We start from the raw sequence: 16895 nt of genomic DNA on the forward strand, positions 1-16895 counted from the left end.
TTCATGCAAACAACACTTTAAATTATGGGATGTAATTGTTTATGTGGGTCAAATTCCTACTTGTACAACAAACTGTACCATGATTTTCTTGCATTATTGATTCTGTTTCATGTTGGATAATGTTCATATCAGCTGGTGTATTGGATATTTTGACATTCTTCATTCTATCTTCCAGTGCGTGCACTTTTGATTCTCAATTAAAATATTTTTGTTCTAAGCCCGATTATTGTCTATCATTGCTTCATATGATTCAACATTTATGTTGATATTGAGTTAACATTTCTCAATGCATCTACATTTTGAATTTTACTAATTAGTTCTGACTCATTAACAAGATCCATATCAACATTGATTAACACTGCCCTATCCATTTATAACGTCAGCACTCTCTGTTTGACTAGTCATTGTTAATCAGGTGTAGATTTCACATGCAATGTATAGTCAAAGTAAATGTTCACTGTCCATGTTCCCTTTCCCACCCAATGTTGCTCAGAGATTGAGGCACCACACACCATATTTTGATGCTGGCGATAGGATCTGAAGATTGTTGTAGGAAGCAACATTCTGTCACAGTCACCATATGTAACACGAACATCAAATGCTTGCTATATTACATCGATACTGTTACCTCTCTCAACTCCATTCACTAAGAGGCAGATGGAATCCAGTGATTGATACTTTAAGGAAGCAGATAATGATGAGTACTATGAAGAATAGTTATCATTATGGGGTCACAAACAGTACTATTTATTGTGGAAAACACGACACAGTGAATACTTTGAAATGTTCACAATTTATTAATATTCTGTGTGTCGCTATTGATTAATATTCTCCGTGTCACTATATGATCTCTACCACTCCACACTGAAACTCTCAAATGAAATAATGCAGCACGATTTGTCGTATACCAAACAGATTACTAACATTAACCAACAACCCAACTGTGTGGCTCTTATAACATAGCTTTGCTTGATGACTGAAGAGTGCCAACTGCTGCCCAGCACTGGCGCTCTTCAACGACACTCAGACTTTATTCAAAAACTTTTTCACTTGGCAGCAATTACTCTAAATTTCTACCTTGGGTGACAATTATTGAACTGTTTGAAGAAAAACGTAAATTAGTTACAAACTACGGCATGCACACACTTCATTCAACATTCAAACTTCACTACAGATATTCGGATTTAGGTTATGACATGTTCAATATGCCTGCCATCATTGGCGATGATGTGGTGCAGACAAATAGTAAAACTCTGCGCGACCCCCTGAAGTGTTGGAACATCGATGCTGTCGGTGACCTTGTGAATAGCTGTTTTCAGCTCATCAATGGTTTTGGTGTTATTGCTGTACACCTTGTCTTTAATATAGCCCCACAAAAAGGAGTAGCATGTGTTCATATACGGAGAATATGGTAGCTAATCAAGGCCCATGCCAGTGGCCTCTGGGTACCACAGAGCCAGAATGCAGTCCCCAAAGTGCTCTTCCAGGACATCAAACACTCACCTTCTTAAATGGGGTTGAGCTACATCTTGCATGAATCACATCTTGCGAAAATCAGGATCACGTTGGATAATGTGGATGAAATCATCTTCACCTGTTGAGGGTGAAGAGACTTTTCGATCTCGAAATGCAGGTTCTCAGTCCCCCAAAAACGCCAATATTGCTTATTGACAAACCCATCAAAATGAAATTTGGTAAACCAGCGTGCACACAGTGCATACTATTCCTATCATGCCTCCCAGCCGATTGTGCAGTTTGAACGTCCTAACACAGACCGTTCAGAAGTTATGACAATTTTGTTTTATATAGTTCAATAATTTCAATAATATTGTCAACCTGTAGCTTAAAATTTGGCACCGAACTCTCTGATGCACAAATGAACACTGACTGGACTGGGACACACAACAAACCACAATCACACTGTGTTTTGGTGAAGTGAAAAGTGTTTTACTACGTTATTTGTGGAACATACTTGTTATAGTTACTTGTGCATCACAACACCTCACCATGATGCAGAGAATGTAAGTGCTTGCCTCACAAAAATGCAAGTGAAAACGAATATAGGCTCGAAAATATCGCGACAAGCTAAATTACATTCTGGAAGATAGGTTATCTCCCAGCAAAAAACTTTCTCATCAACATCATTTGGTTGCAGATGACAAGCTACCTGTAGTAATTAACACACAAGTGATCTGGAAAATTCATGCACACCAAATGCAAAGGTATTTACAAAAATAAACAATCTATTGTTTGAACTAAACATCCACATAATTTTATAATCAGTTAAAAAAAACGTTCACATTGTAGAATAAATAAAAACAAAAACCCACTGATGATGGCACAGTGGTGCCAAAACATGTTTAGGTACTGAGAAAAAACTTATGTTTTGCATAACTGGCGGACCTCACATCCAACGATATGAGAACTTGTTAAAGGTACTGTCCCTTCCTCTGACTAAAGTGATTCGGGGAAATCTCAAAGATTCAAAGAGCATAATTGTTTGGATGTTGCTGAGAATGAGAGAAGTGAGTCAGTATATTTGGTATTGTGTGGTTTTGAATGTAGGATCTCTATCGTTGTTTTGCCATTGCATCAGTTTTAATGCATATTGATGGTTTTTCTCAGAAGTCTGGACATATTTGTTGGAAAATGAGAAGTAATAGATGTGTCTCTTGCAGATTATTATCATTACTGACAGTGGACTACAGAACGTCACTAGCTGAGAAATTTCTCTGCATCACATACCCTAATTTCACTTCCTCCTTAATGCAAATAAAAGAGAACAATTACCACCCTACAGCTAGTCAAGTCGAATTGTGATTGCTTTGCTTCTTAAACAATAATTGAGCCCAAATCCATATAATAGCAAATCTTATTAATGGGTTCAATTAATTTGTAATCCTAGACAGAACTTGATTTGCCTTAAATTTTTGGTGTCAACTGAAGTAGCTGGTAGGATACGTAAAATCTATCGCCTTCAGTTTTGGGATAGTACATCACCTGACATGAGCTGTACACATTTTGTGTTGGCGATGATGTGTACTCAGCTTTGAGAGCTTAACGGTCTGATGTTTGACATTGCAGAAATGTACTGACAGGTTAAAAGTCCATACAGCATAAGTGTTAAGAGATAAACATGTGGAGAAGAGATATTTTATTTGTTCCATTCATTCCATTTTTTATGATGCGATTGGGTTACTTTGACATTATTTTAAAAAGGCAGTCACAATGTTGCTCTGTACCACTTTCATGATGGATCCAGTTTTTGTCCCAAAAAAATATAATATGTGTTATGTGACAGTTTTATTCCACTACAACAATGGGTATGGGCCTATTCATCCTAACAAATAAAATAAAAACTTTGTTAGTGTCAATTAGTCAATCAAAAACTCATCCTTGTGGAGAAGACAATATTTGCCAATACCAGTTGATTATTTTTATGTGGCGCATGTGGAAAATGTTAATTGATGTTGAGCTGTGTTTGTGGTCTCACAGGATGATAACAACAGTAAAACAATGGTGAAATAAACAGAGATGAGTAGCACAGACGCATTATTACGAAATTAAGTGGAGGAAATTACGCTTGCTGGTCATATCAGAAGAAAATGATCGTACTACATTCTGATGTGTGGACTATATTTTAGTTTGGTGGATAGAACCTGGTGAAGGTACATCAGCTGCAGATGCGTATATGAAATTTATCAAATCCAAAAACAGTATGGGAAGAACTTCAAAAATTATACACCCCAATGATTAGCAAATTTTGCACTGTGCAACTGGTACAGAAGTTATATTCACTAAAAATGAAGTATTGTGAATCTGTGGGAAATTATATACGATTGATAAACAGAACTGTAACAGATCCAGCAAACATTGGTGACAAAATTGAGGATGAAGATATAGCAGTGACTGTTCTGTGTGACTTCCAGACGAATGGGATGCAGTAGTTACAGCTTTGTGCCATTTGCCAGGTAATGATTTTAAGTGTGCTACAATTAAAATGTGTTTACTTGCCAATGATGGTAGATGTCATGAATACAATGAAGATAAACATTCTGCAGTATCCTTAAAAGTATACTGGTAGTCAAAAGTTCCAAAGAATGCCAGTTACGGATCACGACAAAGGACAGGAACAAACGAAGAAAGAAGCTACACTGAAAGGTAGTTTTGTTTGTTACAACTGTCACAAAGTCACTCACATATTCAGAAACTGTTTTGAAAAGGATGCATTTAAAAAGGAACAAAATAAACTATGTGCTGTTAGTATTGGTGCTGCCTGTGGCACAATCACATTGAATGGTGATAACTGGATAGTGGATTCCGGGACAACTCATCACATAACTCCAAATGAAAATTATTTTTCAACTGTTGATAAAAATATTTTAGCTGAGATCATAACTTTTGCTGATATTAGAAAAAAGGGGAAAGGTACAGTAAGGGTGAAGATAATTAACATGTAGGGTTTGACTAAGGAATTTGTAGCTGACAATACACTCCTTGCACCGAATAACAACCATGCAATCTTATTGATGAGGCAGCTCACAGAAAATGATAGAGAGGTTATTTTCAATAAAAGAGATTGCAACATCTACAATGAATCTGGGGAATTTGGCATGAAGTAACAATGACATACACACCACAGCTAAATGGTATAGCTGAATGTTTCAGCAGAATGTTAATGTATATAGTAAGGTCACCGTGGCAAGAAAGTAATTTACCAAAAAGCTCTTGGGCTGATCTGATGTACACTGTGGCATACATAAGAAATAGTTTTACAAATAGGCACAACAGTCAAAAAGCACCTTATGAATTGTGGACAGATCGAAAGCCTAGTGTGAGACATTTGCGTGTGATCAGCTGTGAAGTTTTCGTTCATGTACCTCAACAAAGACGCCATTCTAAATCATCCACAAGGGCAGGAAAAAGTTGTATTTATAGAATATTCTGTATATGGCTGTGCATAAAGGATCTGGAGCCAGAAATGAAACAGGTTGTGGAATGCAGGGACTGATTATTCAAAGAGTTTTTGAATGGCAAATACCCAGCTCAAACTAAGAAACAGAAAGAATCTGTTGAACTGTACAATGACGGAGTATTATCATTTCCAAGTATCAAAGATGAAATACAAGTGAAGGAAAAGATTCTGACACTGAAGAGGAATTTTATGGTTTCTCAGATCAGGAGGAAAATTTGGAAGAAATTGAAGGTAATCGGGAACTTGTGAAGTTTGCTGAAACTTCATAAAGTAAATGCAGGCCAAGAAATGATGTAACAAAAGAAAACACAGGTTTAAGCAGATTTCATCCAGTGACACTTCATTCTGAAGAGAAGGCTCCTCGTGCGAGGAAGGAACAGTGATGAACCATTACTGTATCATGAAGCAGTTAATTCTGATGAAGCATCAGAATGGATAGTTGCAGTGAATGAAGAAATTAACTCTGTGAAGAATCAAGATGCTTGGAAATTGGGTGAGTAAGCATCAGGTGTAATGTCTGTAAATAACAGATGGATGTTTAGAAAGAAGACAGTTGACCAAAAGCAGATTTTTATAGCTCGCTTGGTTGCAAAGGGATTTAGTCAAATGGAAGGTATAGACTAAAACAAGAATTATACTCATGTTTCAAATTTAGAAACAATTTGCCTATTGATAACAGCCAGCGTTGACAAAATTGGCATATTGATCAGTATGCTGTGACGAGAACATATCTGCATAGTAAATTTAAGGAATATGTACATATGCTCCAGCCAGAAGATTTCATTGAGAAGGACAAGAAAGTTTGGTTTGCAAGTTAAAAGGTCAATATATATACTGAAACAAAGTGGGAATGATCATTGAAATAACTCACTAGAAGAATTGGGATTTATTCGAAATGGTATAGATCCTTGTCACTCTCATACCTTTCGCTGATGACTCGACCAGACTTAGCTTTCTTAGTGGCAAAGTTGTCACAACATTGTTCAAAATTTAATATGAACGATTGGAATTCACCAAAAAGGATACTAAGTTATGTGAAGGAAACAGCACATTTAAACTCACATAGTATCCTACTGGTCAAGTACTTGAAGCATTCGCTGGTGCTGTTGGGCTACTTGTATAAATGATCATAAAATATTATGGGATATGTAATATTACTGGTCAGATCTCTAGTGTTCTGGAAGAGTATGAAACAAACTGCAGTTGCACTGAGCACAATTGAAGCAGAATATGTGTCAGAGACAGCCGTGCAAAAGAGGTGAAATGGATGAGAGAATTACTGAAGAGCCTTAACCTGAAAGAACTGATTGGAGAATCGACACCTGTATCGATACCTGTATTGATAATCAAGCAGCAGTTGTACTCTTCAAGAATCATACAGACAAATCCAGAACAAAACACATTGCCATAAAACATCTTTTCATCATGGAGAAAGTAATAGATGGAACAACTGGCATTCAATACATTTCAACAGGTAAAAATCAAGCAGACTTGTTAGCTGAGCCACTGAATCAGAATATTCATGAATGTTATTGTAAGAAAATGCTACATTAAAAATGACATGTGTGGTTACTTTTAGGTATTATTCTGAGGGGAGAGTGTTAGCAATAAACAGGAGTATACGAGATCCTTTTGTATTCCGTTCATTCCATTTTTATTAAGTGACCAGATTATGTTTGATGTTATTTTAAAAAGACAATCATAGTGTTGATAAAGTGTTGCTCTGTTACCACTTTGGTAGTGTATGCAGTTGCGCTGTGTGTGATATGGTGGTTTTATTCCACTGCAACAATCAGGACTTAAACTTAGGGGGTGCTTGTATTTCACTGGCAAATCTCTCATCCTAGCACACATTGCAGTTTCCCTCTCAACTTCAAACTGTTGGTGTCATTGAGATACTAGTTTGAGGTTGGTGATGCCCACAAAATGCTGAGGTCCGGTACTGTGGCTCATTCTGTCCTGAAGATTTACACAGTCAATTGTCCGTGGCAGAGTGGAAGTTGTACTGCCCTTCAGTCATTTGTGGAGATCACTCCTTATTTCAAGCTGCCTTCAGTATTTGCTACCGCTGACCAACGTGTGCCGAAAGTCCTGTGGAAAAACATGCACCACATTGAGGTATGGAGCAGAGAGACCTTTCTTCACTTACTACTGATGATAGTGGCTCTTTTTCTCTACGCATCTGGGATCCTGACATAAACTCAGAATGACTGCCCAACAAAAGTGTCAAATGACTGCCTGACTAAAGTGTCACAATAAAGACACTGGGCTAACACTGAGGTCTGTGGTTAAAATCACCACCTAGCCATTACAATTTAGATTTTTGCAGATTCTCTTAATCAAACAAGGCTAATTCTGGAATAGTTCCTCGTACGAAGTTGCCACTAATTGCCTCCTCTGATTTTGTCGGGTTTGCGTTTGTGACAAATCTGTAACTGTCACACTGTCAGTGACACTTTAACCACCCTGCTCTTCAAACGAGCATCGATCTCCTGTACTGTGATGTTTGCATTTCGACGAGGAGCGGGAGCTGAGGCCCGGCTGTGTGTGCAGGTGGACTGCCGTTGCACCGAGGGCTTCGCGGGGGAGCGCTGCGACCGGCGGCAGGATCCGTGCTCGCCTAGTCCCTGCCTCGCTGGAGGCACCTGTCACCGTGGCGCACGCCTCGGCGACTTCTCCTGCTCCTGCCCCCCACTCAGGTACGTTCACTGCATTTCGTCTTGCCTCCTTTCACCGTTACCTTTTTGTTCGCAGTAAATGACTTTTCTGCTGACCTTGTTATTCTTAAAAAAGTTTAAAAGAGTTCAACATATTAGCAGTTAATACAGGGCTATTACAAATGATTGAAGCGATTTCATAAATTCACTGTAGCTCCATTCATTGACATATGGTCACGACACACTACAGATACGTAGAAAAACTCATAAAGTTTTGTTCGGCTGAAGCCGCACTTCAGGTTTCTGCCGCCAGAGCGCTCGAGAGCGCAGTGAGACAATAATGGCGACAGGAGCCGAGAAAGCGCATGTCGTGCTTGAAATGCACTCACTTCAGTCAGTCATAACAGTGCAACGACACTTCAGGACGAAGTTCAACAAAGATCCACCAACTGCTAACTCCATTCGGCGATGGTATGCGCAGTTTAAAGCTTCTGGATGCCTCTGTAGGGGGAAATCAACGGGTCGGCCTGCAGTGAGCGAAGAAACGGTTGAACGCGTGTGGGCAAGTTTTACGTGTAGCCCGTGGAAGTCGACGAATAAAGCGAGCAGGGAGCTATTTTCATCTTTCAACAGGATGGTGCTCCACCGCACTTCTATCATGATGTTCGGCATTTCTTAAACAGGAGATTGGAAAACCGATGGATCGGTCGTGGTGGAGATCATGATCAGCAATTCATGTCATGGCCTCCACACTCTCCCGACTTAACTCCATGCGATTTCTTTCTGTGGGGTTATGTGAAAGATTCAGTGTTTAAACCTCCTCTACCAAGAAACGTGCCAGAACTGCGAGCTCGCATGAACGATGCTTTCGAACTCATTGATGGGGACATGCTGCGCCGAGTGTGGGAGGAACTTGATTATCGGCTTGATGTCTGCCGAATCACTAAAGGGGCACATATCGGACATTTGTGAATGCCTAAAAAAACTTTTTGAGTTTTTGTATGTGTGTGCAAAGCATTGTGAAAATATCTAATAATAAAGTTATTGTAGAGCTGTGAAATCGCTTCAATCATTTGTAATAACCCTGTAAATTATTCCTTAAAATAAAATATTGTGGACAAGAGAAATATTGTAATAACAAAAAGGATGGAAGGAGTTAGGCATGGTAGATATTTCTCACATATTGTCTATTTTCCAAATGAGTGGAGGTATTTGAAAGTAAGAGTCTCCATCATAACAATCTCACTAACTCATATGCAGTTACTAGCAGTGTTTTGACCCCAGATGAGTATTGTTGAATGTAACTTCCCCATATGTAGAAGCTTCAACCAGCTCCTGATTCTGAGGCAAATTATAGTTGTAGAATTTCAGTTTGCTACTACCAATGTTCTTTAGAGTTACGTAAACATAGTGATAGCTTTGGATTTCACATTCATAGTTTATCTAGAGTCAAATGACATCTCATGTTTTATTTGAGCAACTTTGAGATCTGAGGGTAACTCTTTAATTTCTGCTGTAGTGTCATGCTACAGATGTAAGTCATTCCATTCCTTTTTTTGGGGTGTCATATTTTCCTGTTGTGACTACAAGTGGATCAATCGCTGTTCTCTCTTTCAACACTGCTGACAAAATTGCAATAATTGCATCTGAGAAACTGAAATTTGTCTCATTACGCAATGCCAGTACACTGCAGATGCTAACCTCCTGTGATTGAGCTTCTGCACAGCTGACACACACACACACACACACACACACACACACACACGGGTGCACAGCTACAGCAGCTACAGGTGGCGCTGCTGATGAAACTTTCTCATTGTCACACGGGCTCCTTCAGCTAAGGGAAGGACCTTCACTCCCATGAACTGTAATATTTGAAATTGAGTTCTATAGATTCCATGGCATTTGCAGGGGTGCTCACAGGTTTACTGCTGAATACAGCTTTTGTGGAAACCTGAAAGCAAACACTAAGTGACGGGAGTGCCAGCAGTCATAACTGTGGTTTCCATGAGCTGCCTATCAAAGTAACAGTTTTACCTTACAGAGGGGAAGAAGTACATAGTTTTGGTAAAGGCAGATGTGTGGATGTTGGCATGACCGAGGTGCATCTGTTGCTGACACCTCACAGTGGAAAATTCTCTGGCGATCCTGACAGACACCATATATCCTTATGGTAACGTGTGGTGTCCCACTACCTTTTCCTATGTGTTCTGGTGTCATTCTATTACAGTCCTGTAAATTACAGTAAAAGTACAGAGGTGGAACGACTGGCACAGTGTATATACCAAAATGTGTTGGCAACAGTTTGTATGGGTACTTGTCTTTTTGTATTACTTGTCTTTCTGGACTCGACTATTCTAATTGACACTGGCAGTGTGCAAAGAGCAGTATCTAAAGACTGTAAGGGAGAACTGAGGCTGAACTCAAATAGACATCATGGTGGTGTTCAGATGAGCCGACAAGAGCAGCTAATTAAAAACATTTCACTGTCTCGACATTGCTATTTGTCTTTATGAATCAGTGCAGGAATATTTTGGCACTGAACTGTGTTCTTATACTTTCATAAATATCATAAAAATTGACCAACTCAGTAATAGGAATACACGGTATGTTAAAGTACTGACGGAGATAGTTCACCTAGAAGTTACAGCCAGAGGGGAGGTGGCGCAGCATCTACAGGTGTGTGAACAACAGGGCACTTGGTGACAGTGTTGGCCATAACACAAGTGCTATTACACTTTATCATGAGTTTACTGCAGTAACAATCCAAACAGAAGAAGCTACCTACTGTGAAAGGTTAGCCTGGCTGTTAGTATTTGGAGGCACTGTGAAATCTCAGAATTGGGAAGTTGATACAGAATTATGGACTGGCAGAGTTTTCAACTTCCACAGCATTCCAATTTGAGTATCTGCTTTGGGAAGGAGAAATTTGGGAAATTTTATCATACGAAAGGCAGCTGATATGCAGAGCTCTGTATTTGAAATGTAATGAGGGCTGCAAGGCGTTCAGGTTTATATACTGCAGAGCACCCAAGTAGACTAGACACAGCACACTTTCAGACTTTGCTCTCGGAAGTGGTCTCGATGTGGTACAGCTCACAGGTAATGGTCCCGACATTGCAGGGAGGGCCGCCTGTGCGAGCTGGAACGTGGCGCGGTGTGTGGCACACGGCCCTGCCTGCATGGCGGATCGTGCCGCGAGAGTGCAGACGGAGCCAGCTTCTTCTGCCTGTGCCGGCCTGGGTTCCGTGGCAACCGCTGCGAAGCAGCAGCCGACTCCTGCCGTCCCAACCCGTGTGCTCACGGTGGTGTCTGCATCGCGCTGCCACCACCACCTGCTCTCGGGTACCGCTGCTCTTGCCCTGACGGACGCTTCGGACGCCACTGCGAGGGCTCAGCGTTTGGGTTCGGTGAACTCGCGTTTGCTGCCTTCCCGTCGCTCGACGCCACGACCAACGACGTGTCGGTGGTGTTCGCCACTGCCAAGCCTGATGCACTGCTCGTGTACAACTACGGTGCGCAGACAGGTGGGCGCTCGGACTTCGTCTCGCTGGAGCTAGTGGCCGGGCGCGCCACCTTCTCGTACGGTGGTGCACGTACTGCCATCGCCACAGTGCAGGCGGGCGGCGAGCTGGCGGATGGCCGCTGGCACCGCATCACAGCGACACGTAATGGCCGCGTGTTGTCGCTTAGCGTGGCCTCTTGTGGCGAAGATGGCGACGCCTGCCGAGACTGCAGTCCAGGTGATCGCTCCTGCTCGGCCGACGAATTTGGCCCGACTGGGTGAGTATCTTCAGTGCTTGTAAAAAGTACACCTCAGTTGAGGGCTTTGTCAGACTATTGCCTGGTCTGCCAGAACTGATATTTTTTATGTAATGATTTTGCTGTCTAGGCATTTATCTCTAGCTTTGCTTCTCTCTTTCTTTGCTGCAAACCAACCAAAACCAGGGTTTATTATACATGGCAGAAACAGCCATCCCATCTGAATAACTCTACTACCCAGACTTCACCATCTGCGGAGATTATACTTGGTGCAGGAATGTTGACTGTGTTTCCTAGATCGACAGGTTTGATTTCACATTGAGACTATCAGGTGACAGCATGCTAAAGCAATGCGAAACTTTCAGAGAACTAATGAAATGAAATAGAAATTTTAGCATAGGACAAACTGGGACTAGTGGAATGCCCGCCATACCTTTTCATGTCACTATACCAGCGTGGCATATCAAAACTCCAGTCTTGTGGAATCTATGATGAGAGATGTAGCTTTCCTCATATGTTCTACTAGCACTGACTTCTGTGTCTAATTGCTTTACATGCTCTCCACTAGTGGCTAACATATATCCCTGACTTTAACAACACCTGCTGTAAAGAGGTTTTGTATCTCGCTGAGTTTATGAGGTAGACAACCACACATCAATTCTTGTAATAGGCTGGAAGTAGAAAGAGTTTTGGGTGTGTTCATACTGTGTGCTGGACCTAGACATGCCAGGCCAGACCAGGCCAGGATATCAAACATATTGTTTTGCTCTGCACTGTCCACACTGGTGGCTGGGCCACGTGGTGCAGCATGAGTGGGTTCGCACCATGATGGCGGCATCCATAATGTTTTATTATTTCTATCTCAAGCTGGTGAATCTAATTTGCGGTACATATATCACATGTCTCCCATCTGTATCACTGCACAAGGCCTTAAAAAAAACCTTCACATTTCACAGTCAGCGTGGAAAAATTATAAATATTGTAATGATACATGCAGAGTTACTTATGCCATATGCATTTACTTTCTCCAACTATTTTCATACGTCTGTAACAGTAAGGAAGTAAAGAACCACATTTTTTATATCTTTTTGTTATCATTCAAAATAAAATGTTGAAATTCAAATGGAAACACCTTGGGAGCAATTACAAAAAAAAAACTTGGCAATATCAGGTCAGGTGGTCCGTTGAAAAGTCCATTGAAAAGTAGTTCCACTTGGCCTTGGTTTCATCACAATTTTTTAAAAGCAGTCTTTAATTCCAAGTTTCTTGTCAGTGGAAACAAAACCTGTGAACCAAATGGCATTATCTCAAGAATTTTCACCTATCAGCCTGTGTAACAAGACAAGGAAGATTATTCTACTCAATGAACCATTGCCAATGCCAACTACTGCATCATTAAGAAATAAGGAAAAAAATGGGAAAAAGATTAAGTGTTTTCAACTTGAAATGGGCAAAATACCTTTGATGAAGTCACAGCAAGATATTACCGAAAATGACACTAATTATTTCCTGGTGTGTCTCAGGTCTTTAATGTTTCACTGCATGTACTGAAATGTATTATTATTATTCATTCTGTAATATGAATAAAATTCTTCAGGGAAGTTTTTACTTTACCTAAAGTAGAAAACTTTCCTAAATATCTGCCACTGTATATGGGATAAGCCCGTAACCTCCTATTTCTTCTGTGGTTAAAAGAATTAACAAATCACTGCACTGTCAAAACAAAGTCATAGTTTTATATGATAGCACAAAGGGGATGGTGGTGAGAAACTGTAGGCTGCACCTATGTTGTCTATGAACTCTCTCAGCTGTCTCAGATTGCAGATTTACTTGCATACGTAGCTCAGCCTGCAAGGGGGCGGAGGGGGGAGGGGAATGACACACCCACCTGCATCGATTAACAGTAATTAGTTTACTTGTCCTGCAATGTTTGGGGAGGATCTGCTGAACCTGCCCCCGTCTCTAATGACTTCAATATTAACAGGACATTATATCCTGAACGCTTTTCCTTCTTTAACTGTTGCAATAGAAAAATCAAAATCGAACTTCTTATGACTGGAGATGAGATGTAATTTGTTTATAACTCATGGTACTATACTCTCACAGAAATATGAAGCTGAAAATTTCAAAATTGAACATCTTGTGCAATAGTCAATGTAGACTAGAAACATGTATAAATTTGTAATTCTATTTTTTTGTCTCTACAGTTTTTTCATCACCAACAAGAAAGCAATTAAGTAGAATATTGCAAGCAAAGTCTCAGGTTAATTTGTACTTATCATATACCTCCAAATATGAAATGTAGATTCTATTAATTGTAAAATGTTGACAACAAATAATTGCTTGCCTTTTATAATGTCAATTGTGGCCTATTGTAAAACCATAGCCAGTGTAATTGGTCATCACCAGTGGAAAATTCGCATATTTTTGGAGTTTTCTGGACATGTATCATTAAAATAACAATATATATATATATATATATATATATATATATATATATATATATATATTATATATATATATAAAAAACAAAGATGCTGTAACTTACCAAACAAGAGCATTGGTATATTGATAGAGACAATAAAAAACACAAACACACGCACAAATTTCAAGCTTTCGCAACCCAAGGTTGCTTCATCAGGACAGAGGAAAGGAGAGGGAAAGACTAAAGGATGTGGGTTTTATGGGAGAGGGTAAGGAGTCATTCCAATACCGGGAGCAGAAAGACTTACCTTAGGAGGAAAAAAGGACAGGTATACACTCGCGCGCACACACACATATCCATCCACACCTATACAGACACAGGCAGACATATGTATATGCAAAGAGGTTGGGCGCAGATGTCAGTCGAGGTGGAAGTACAGAGGCAAAGACGTTGTTGAGTGACAGGTGAGGTACGAACAGCGGCAACTTGAAATTAGCCTGGTGGGTAACGGGAAGAGAGAATATATTGAAGGGCAAGTTCCCATCTCTGGAGTTCTGATTGGTTGGTGTCAGTGGGAAGTATCCAGATAACCCGGACGGTGTAACACTGTGCCAAGATGTGCTGGCCATGCACCAAGGCATGTTTAGACCCAGGGTGATCCTCATTACCAACAAACACTGTCTGCCTGTGTCCGTTCATGCGAATGAACAGTTTGTTGCTGGTCATCCCCACATAGAAGGCTTCACAGTGTAGGCACATCAGTTGGTAAATCATGTGGGTGCTTTCACACGTGGCGCTGCCTTAGATCGTGTACACCTTCTGGGTTGCAGGACTGGAGTAGGTGGTGGTGGGAGGGTGCATGGGTCAGGTCTTACACCGTGGGGCGGTTACAATGGTAGGAGCCAGAGGGTAGGGAAGGTGGTTTGGGGATTTCGTAGGGATGAACCAAGAGGTTACGAAGGTTAGGCGGACGGCGGAAAGACACTCTTGGTGGAGTGGGAAGGATTTCATGAAGGATGGATCTCAATTCAGGGCAGGATTTGAGGAAGTCGTATCCCTGCTGGAGAGCCACATTCAGAATCTGATCCAGTCCCGGAAAGTATCCTGTCACAAGTGGGGCACTTTTGGGGTTCTTCTGTGGGAGGTTCTGGGTTTGAGGCGATGAGGAAGTGGCTCTAGCTATTTGCTTCTGTACCAGGTCAGGAGGGTAGTTGCGGGATGTGAAAGCTGTTTTCAGGTTATTGGTGTAATGGTTCAGGGATTCAGGACTGGAGCAGATTCATTTGCCACAAAGACCTAAGATGTAGGGAAGCGACCGTATGATATGGAATGGGTGGCAGTTGTCAAAATGGAGGTACTGTTGCTTGTTAGTGGGTTTGATGTGGACGGATGTGTGAAGCTGGCCATTGGACAGATTGAGGTCAACTTCGAGGAAAGTGGCATGGGATTTTGCAGTAGGACTAGGTGAATCTGATGGAACCAAAAGAGTTTAGGTTGGAGAGGAAATTCTGGAGTTCTTCTTCACTGTGAGTCCAGATCATGAAGGTGTCATCAATAAATCTGTACCAAACTTTGGGTTGGCTGGCTTGGGTAACCAAGAAGGCTTCCTCTAAGCGACCCATAAATAGATTGGCGTACTAGAGGGCCATCCTGGTACCCATGGCTGTTCCCTTTAATTGTTGGTGCGTCTGGCCTTCAAAAGTGGAGAAGTTGTGGTTTAGGATGAAGCTGGCTAAGGTAATGAGGAAAGAGGTTTTAGGTAGGGTAGCAGGTGATCGGGGTGAAAGGAAGTGCTCCATCACAGCGTGGCCCTGGACGTGTGGGATACTTGTGTATAAGGAAGTGGCATCAATAGTTACAAGGATGATTTCCAGGGGTGACAGATTGGGTAAGGATTCCAGGCGTTTGAGAAAGTGGTTGGTGTCTTTGATGAAGGATGGGAGACTGCATGTAATGGGTTGAAGGTGTTGATCTACATAGGCAGAGATACGTTCTGCGGGGGCTTGGTAACCAGCTACAATGGGGCGGCCGGGATGTTTGGGTTTGTGAATTTTAGGAAGTAGGTAGAAGGTAGGGGTGCGGTTTGCTGTTGGGGTCAGGAGGTTGATGGAATCAGGTGAAAGGTTTTGTAGGGGGCCTAAGGTTCTGAGGATTCCTTGAAGCTCCGCCTGGACATCATGAATGGGATTACATTGGCAAACTTTGTATGCAGTGTTGTCTGAAAGCTGCCGCAGTCCCTCAGCCACATATTCCCGACGATCAAGTACCACGGTCGTGGAACCTTTGTCAGCCAGAAGAATGACGATGGATCGGTCAGCCTTCAGATCACGGATAGCCTGGGCTTCAGCTGTGGTGATGTTGGGAGTAGGATTAAGGTTTTTCAAGAAGGATTGAGAGGCAAGGCTGGAAGTGAGAAATTCCTGGAAGGTTTGGAGAGGGTGATTTTAAGGAAGAGGAGGTGGGTCCCGCTGTGACGGAGGGCGGAACTGCTCCAGACTAGGTTCAATTTGGATATTATCTTGGGAAGTTGGATCATTAGGAGTAGGATTAGGATTATTTTTCTTTGTGGCAAAGTGATATTTCCAGCAGAGGGTACGAGTGTAGGACAGTAAATCTTTGACGAGGGCTGTTTGGTTGAATCTGGGAGTAGGGCTGAAGGTGAGGCCTTTGGATAGGACAGAGGTATCGGATTGGGTGAGAGGTTTGGAGGAAAGGTTAACTACTGAATTGGGGTGTTGTGGTTCCAGATTGTGTTGATTAGCATTTTGAGGTTTTGGGGGGAGTGGAGCTGGAAGTGGGAGATTGAGTAGATGGGAGAGACTGGGTCTGTGTGCAATGAGAGGAGGTTGAAGTTTGTTGGAAGGGTTGTGGAGGATGAGTGAGTTGCCTTTCCGGTGGGGTGAAATCAGGCGATTGGATAGTTTTTTTAGTTGGAGTGTGGCATGCTGCTCTAATTTGCAGTTGGCCTGTAGGAGGATGCTCTGAACAGCCGGTGTGGATGTGGGAGAGGAAAGATTGAGGACTTTTATTAGGGATAGGAGTTGACGGGTGTGTTCATTGGCTGAGTTGATGTGTA

At 41.5% G+C, this 16895-nt stretch overlaps 1 protein-coding gene across 1 annotated transcript in view; it reads left to right on the top strand.

Moving 5' to 3' along the window:
• LOC126416156 (cadherin-related tumor suppressor-like) overlaps positions 1-16895 on the top strand; it is a 292823-nt gene that overhangs the window by 189837 nt on the left and 86091 nt on the right. Inside the window, exons 18-19 of the mRNA XM_050083710.1 lie at positions 7529-7674; positions 10756-11415. Of these exons, the coding sequence (XP_049939667.1) occupies positions 7529-7674; positions 10756-11415 (806 nt within the window). The remainder of the gene's footprint in view (positions 1-7528; positions 7675-10755; positions 11416-16895) is intronic.

This window comes from Schistocerca serialis, chromosome 8, assembly GCF_023864345.2.
Source record: "Schistocerca serialis cubense isolate TAMUIC-IGC-003099 chromosome 8, iqSchSeri2.2, whole genome shotgun sequence".
In the NCBI taxonomy this organism is placed as follows: domain Eukaryota; kingdom Metazoa; phylum Arthropoda; class Insecta; order Orthoptera; family Acrididae; genus Schistocerca; species Schistocerca serialis.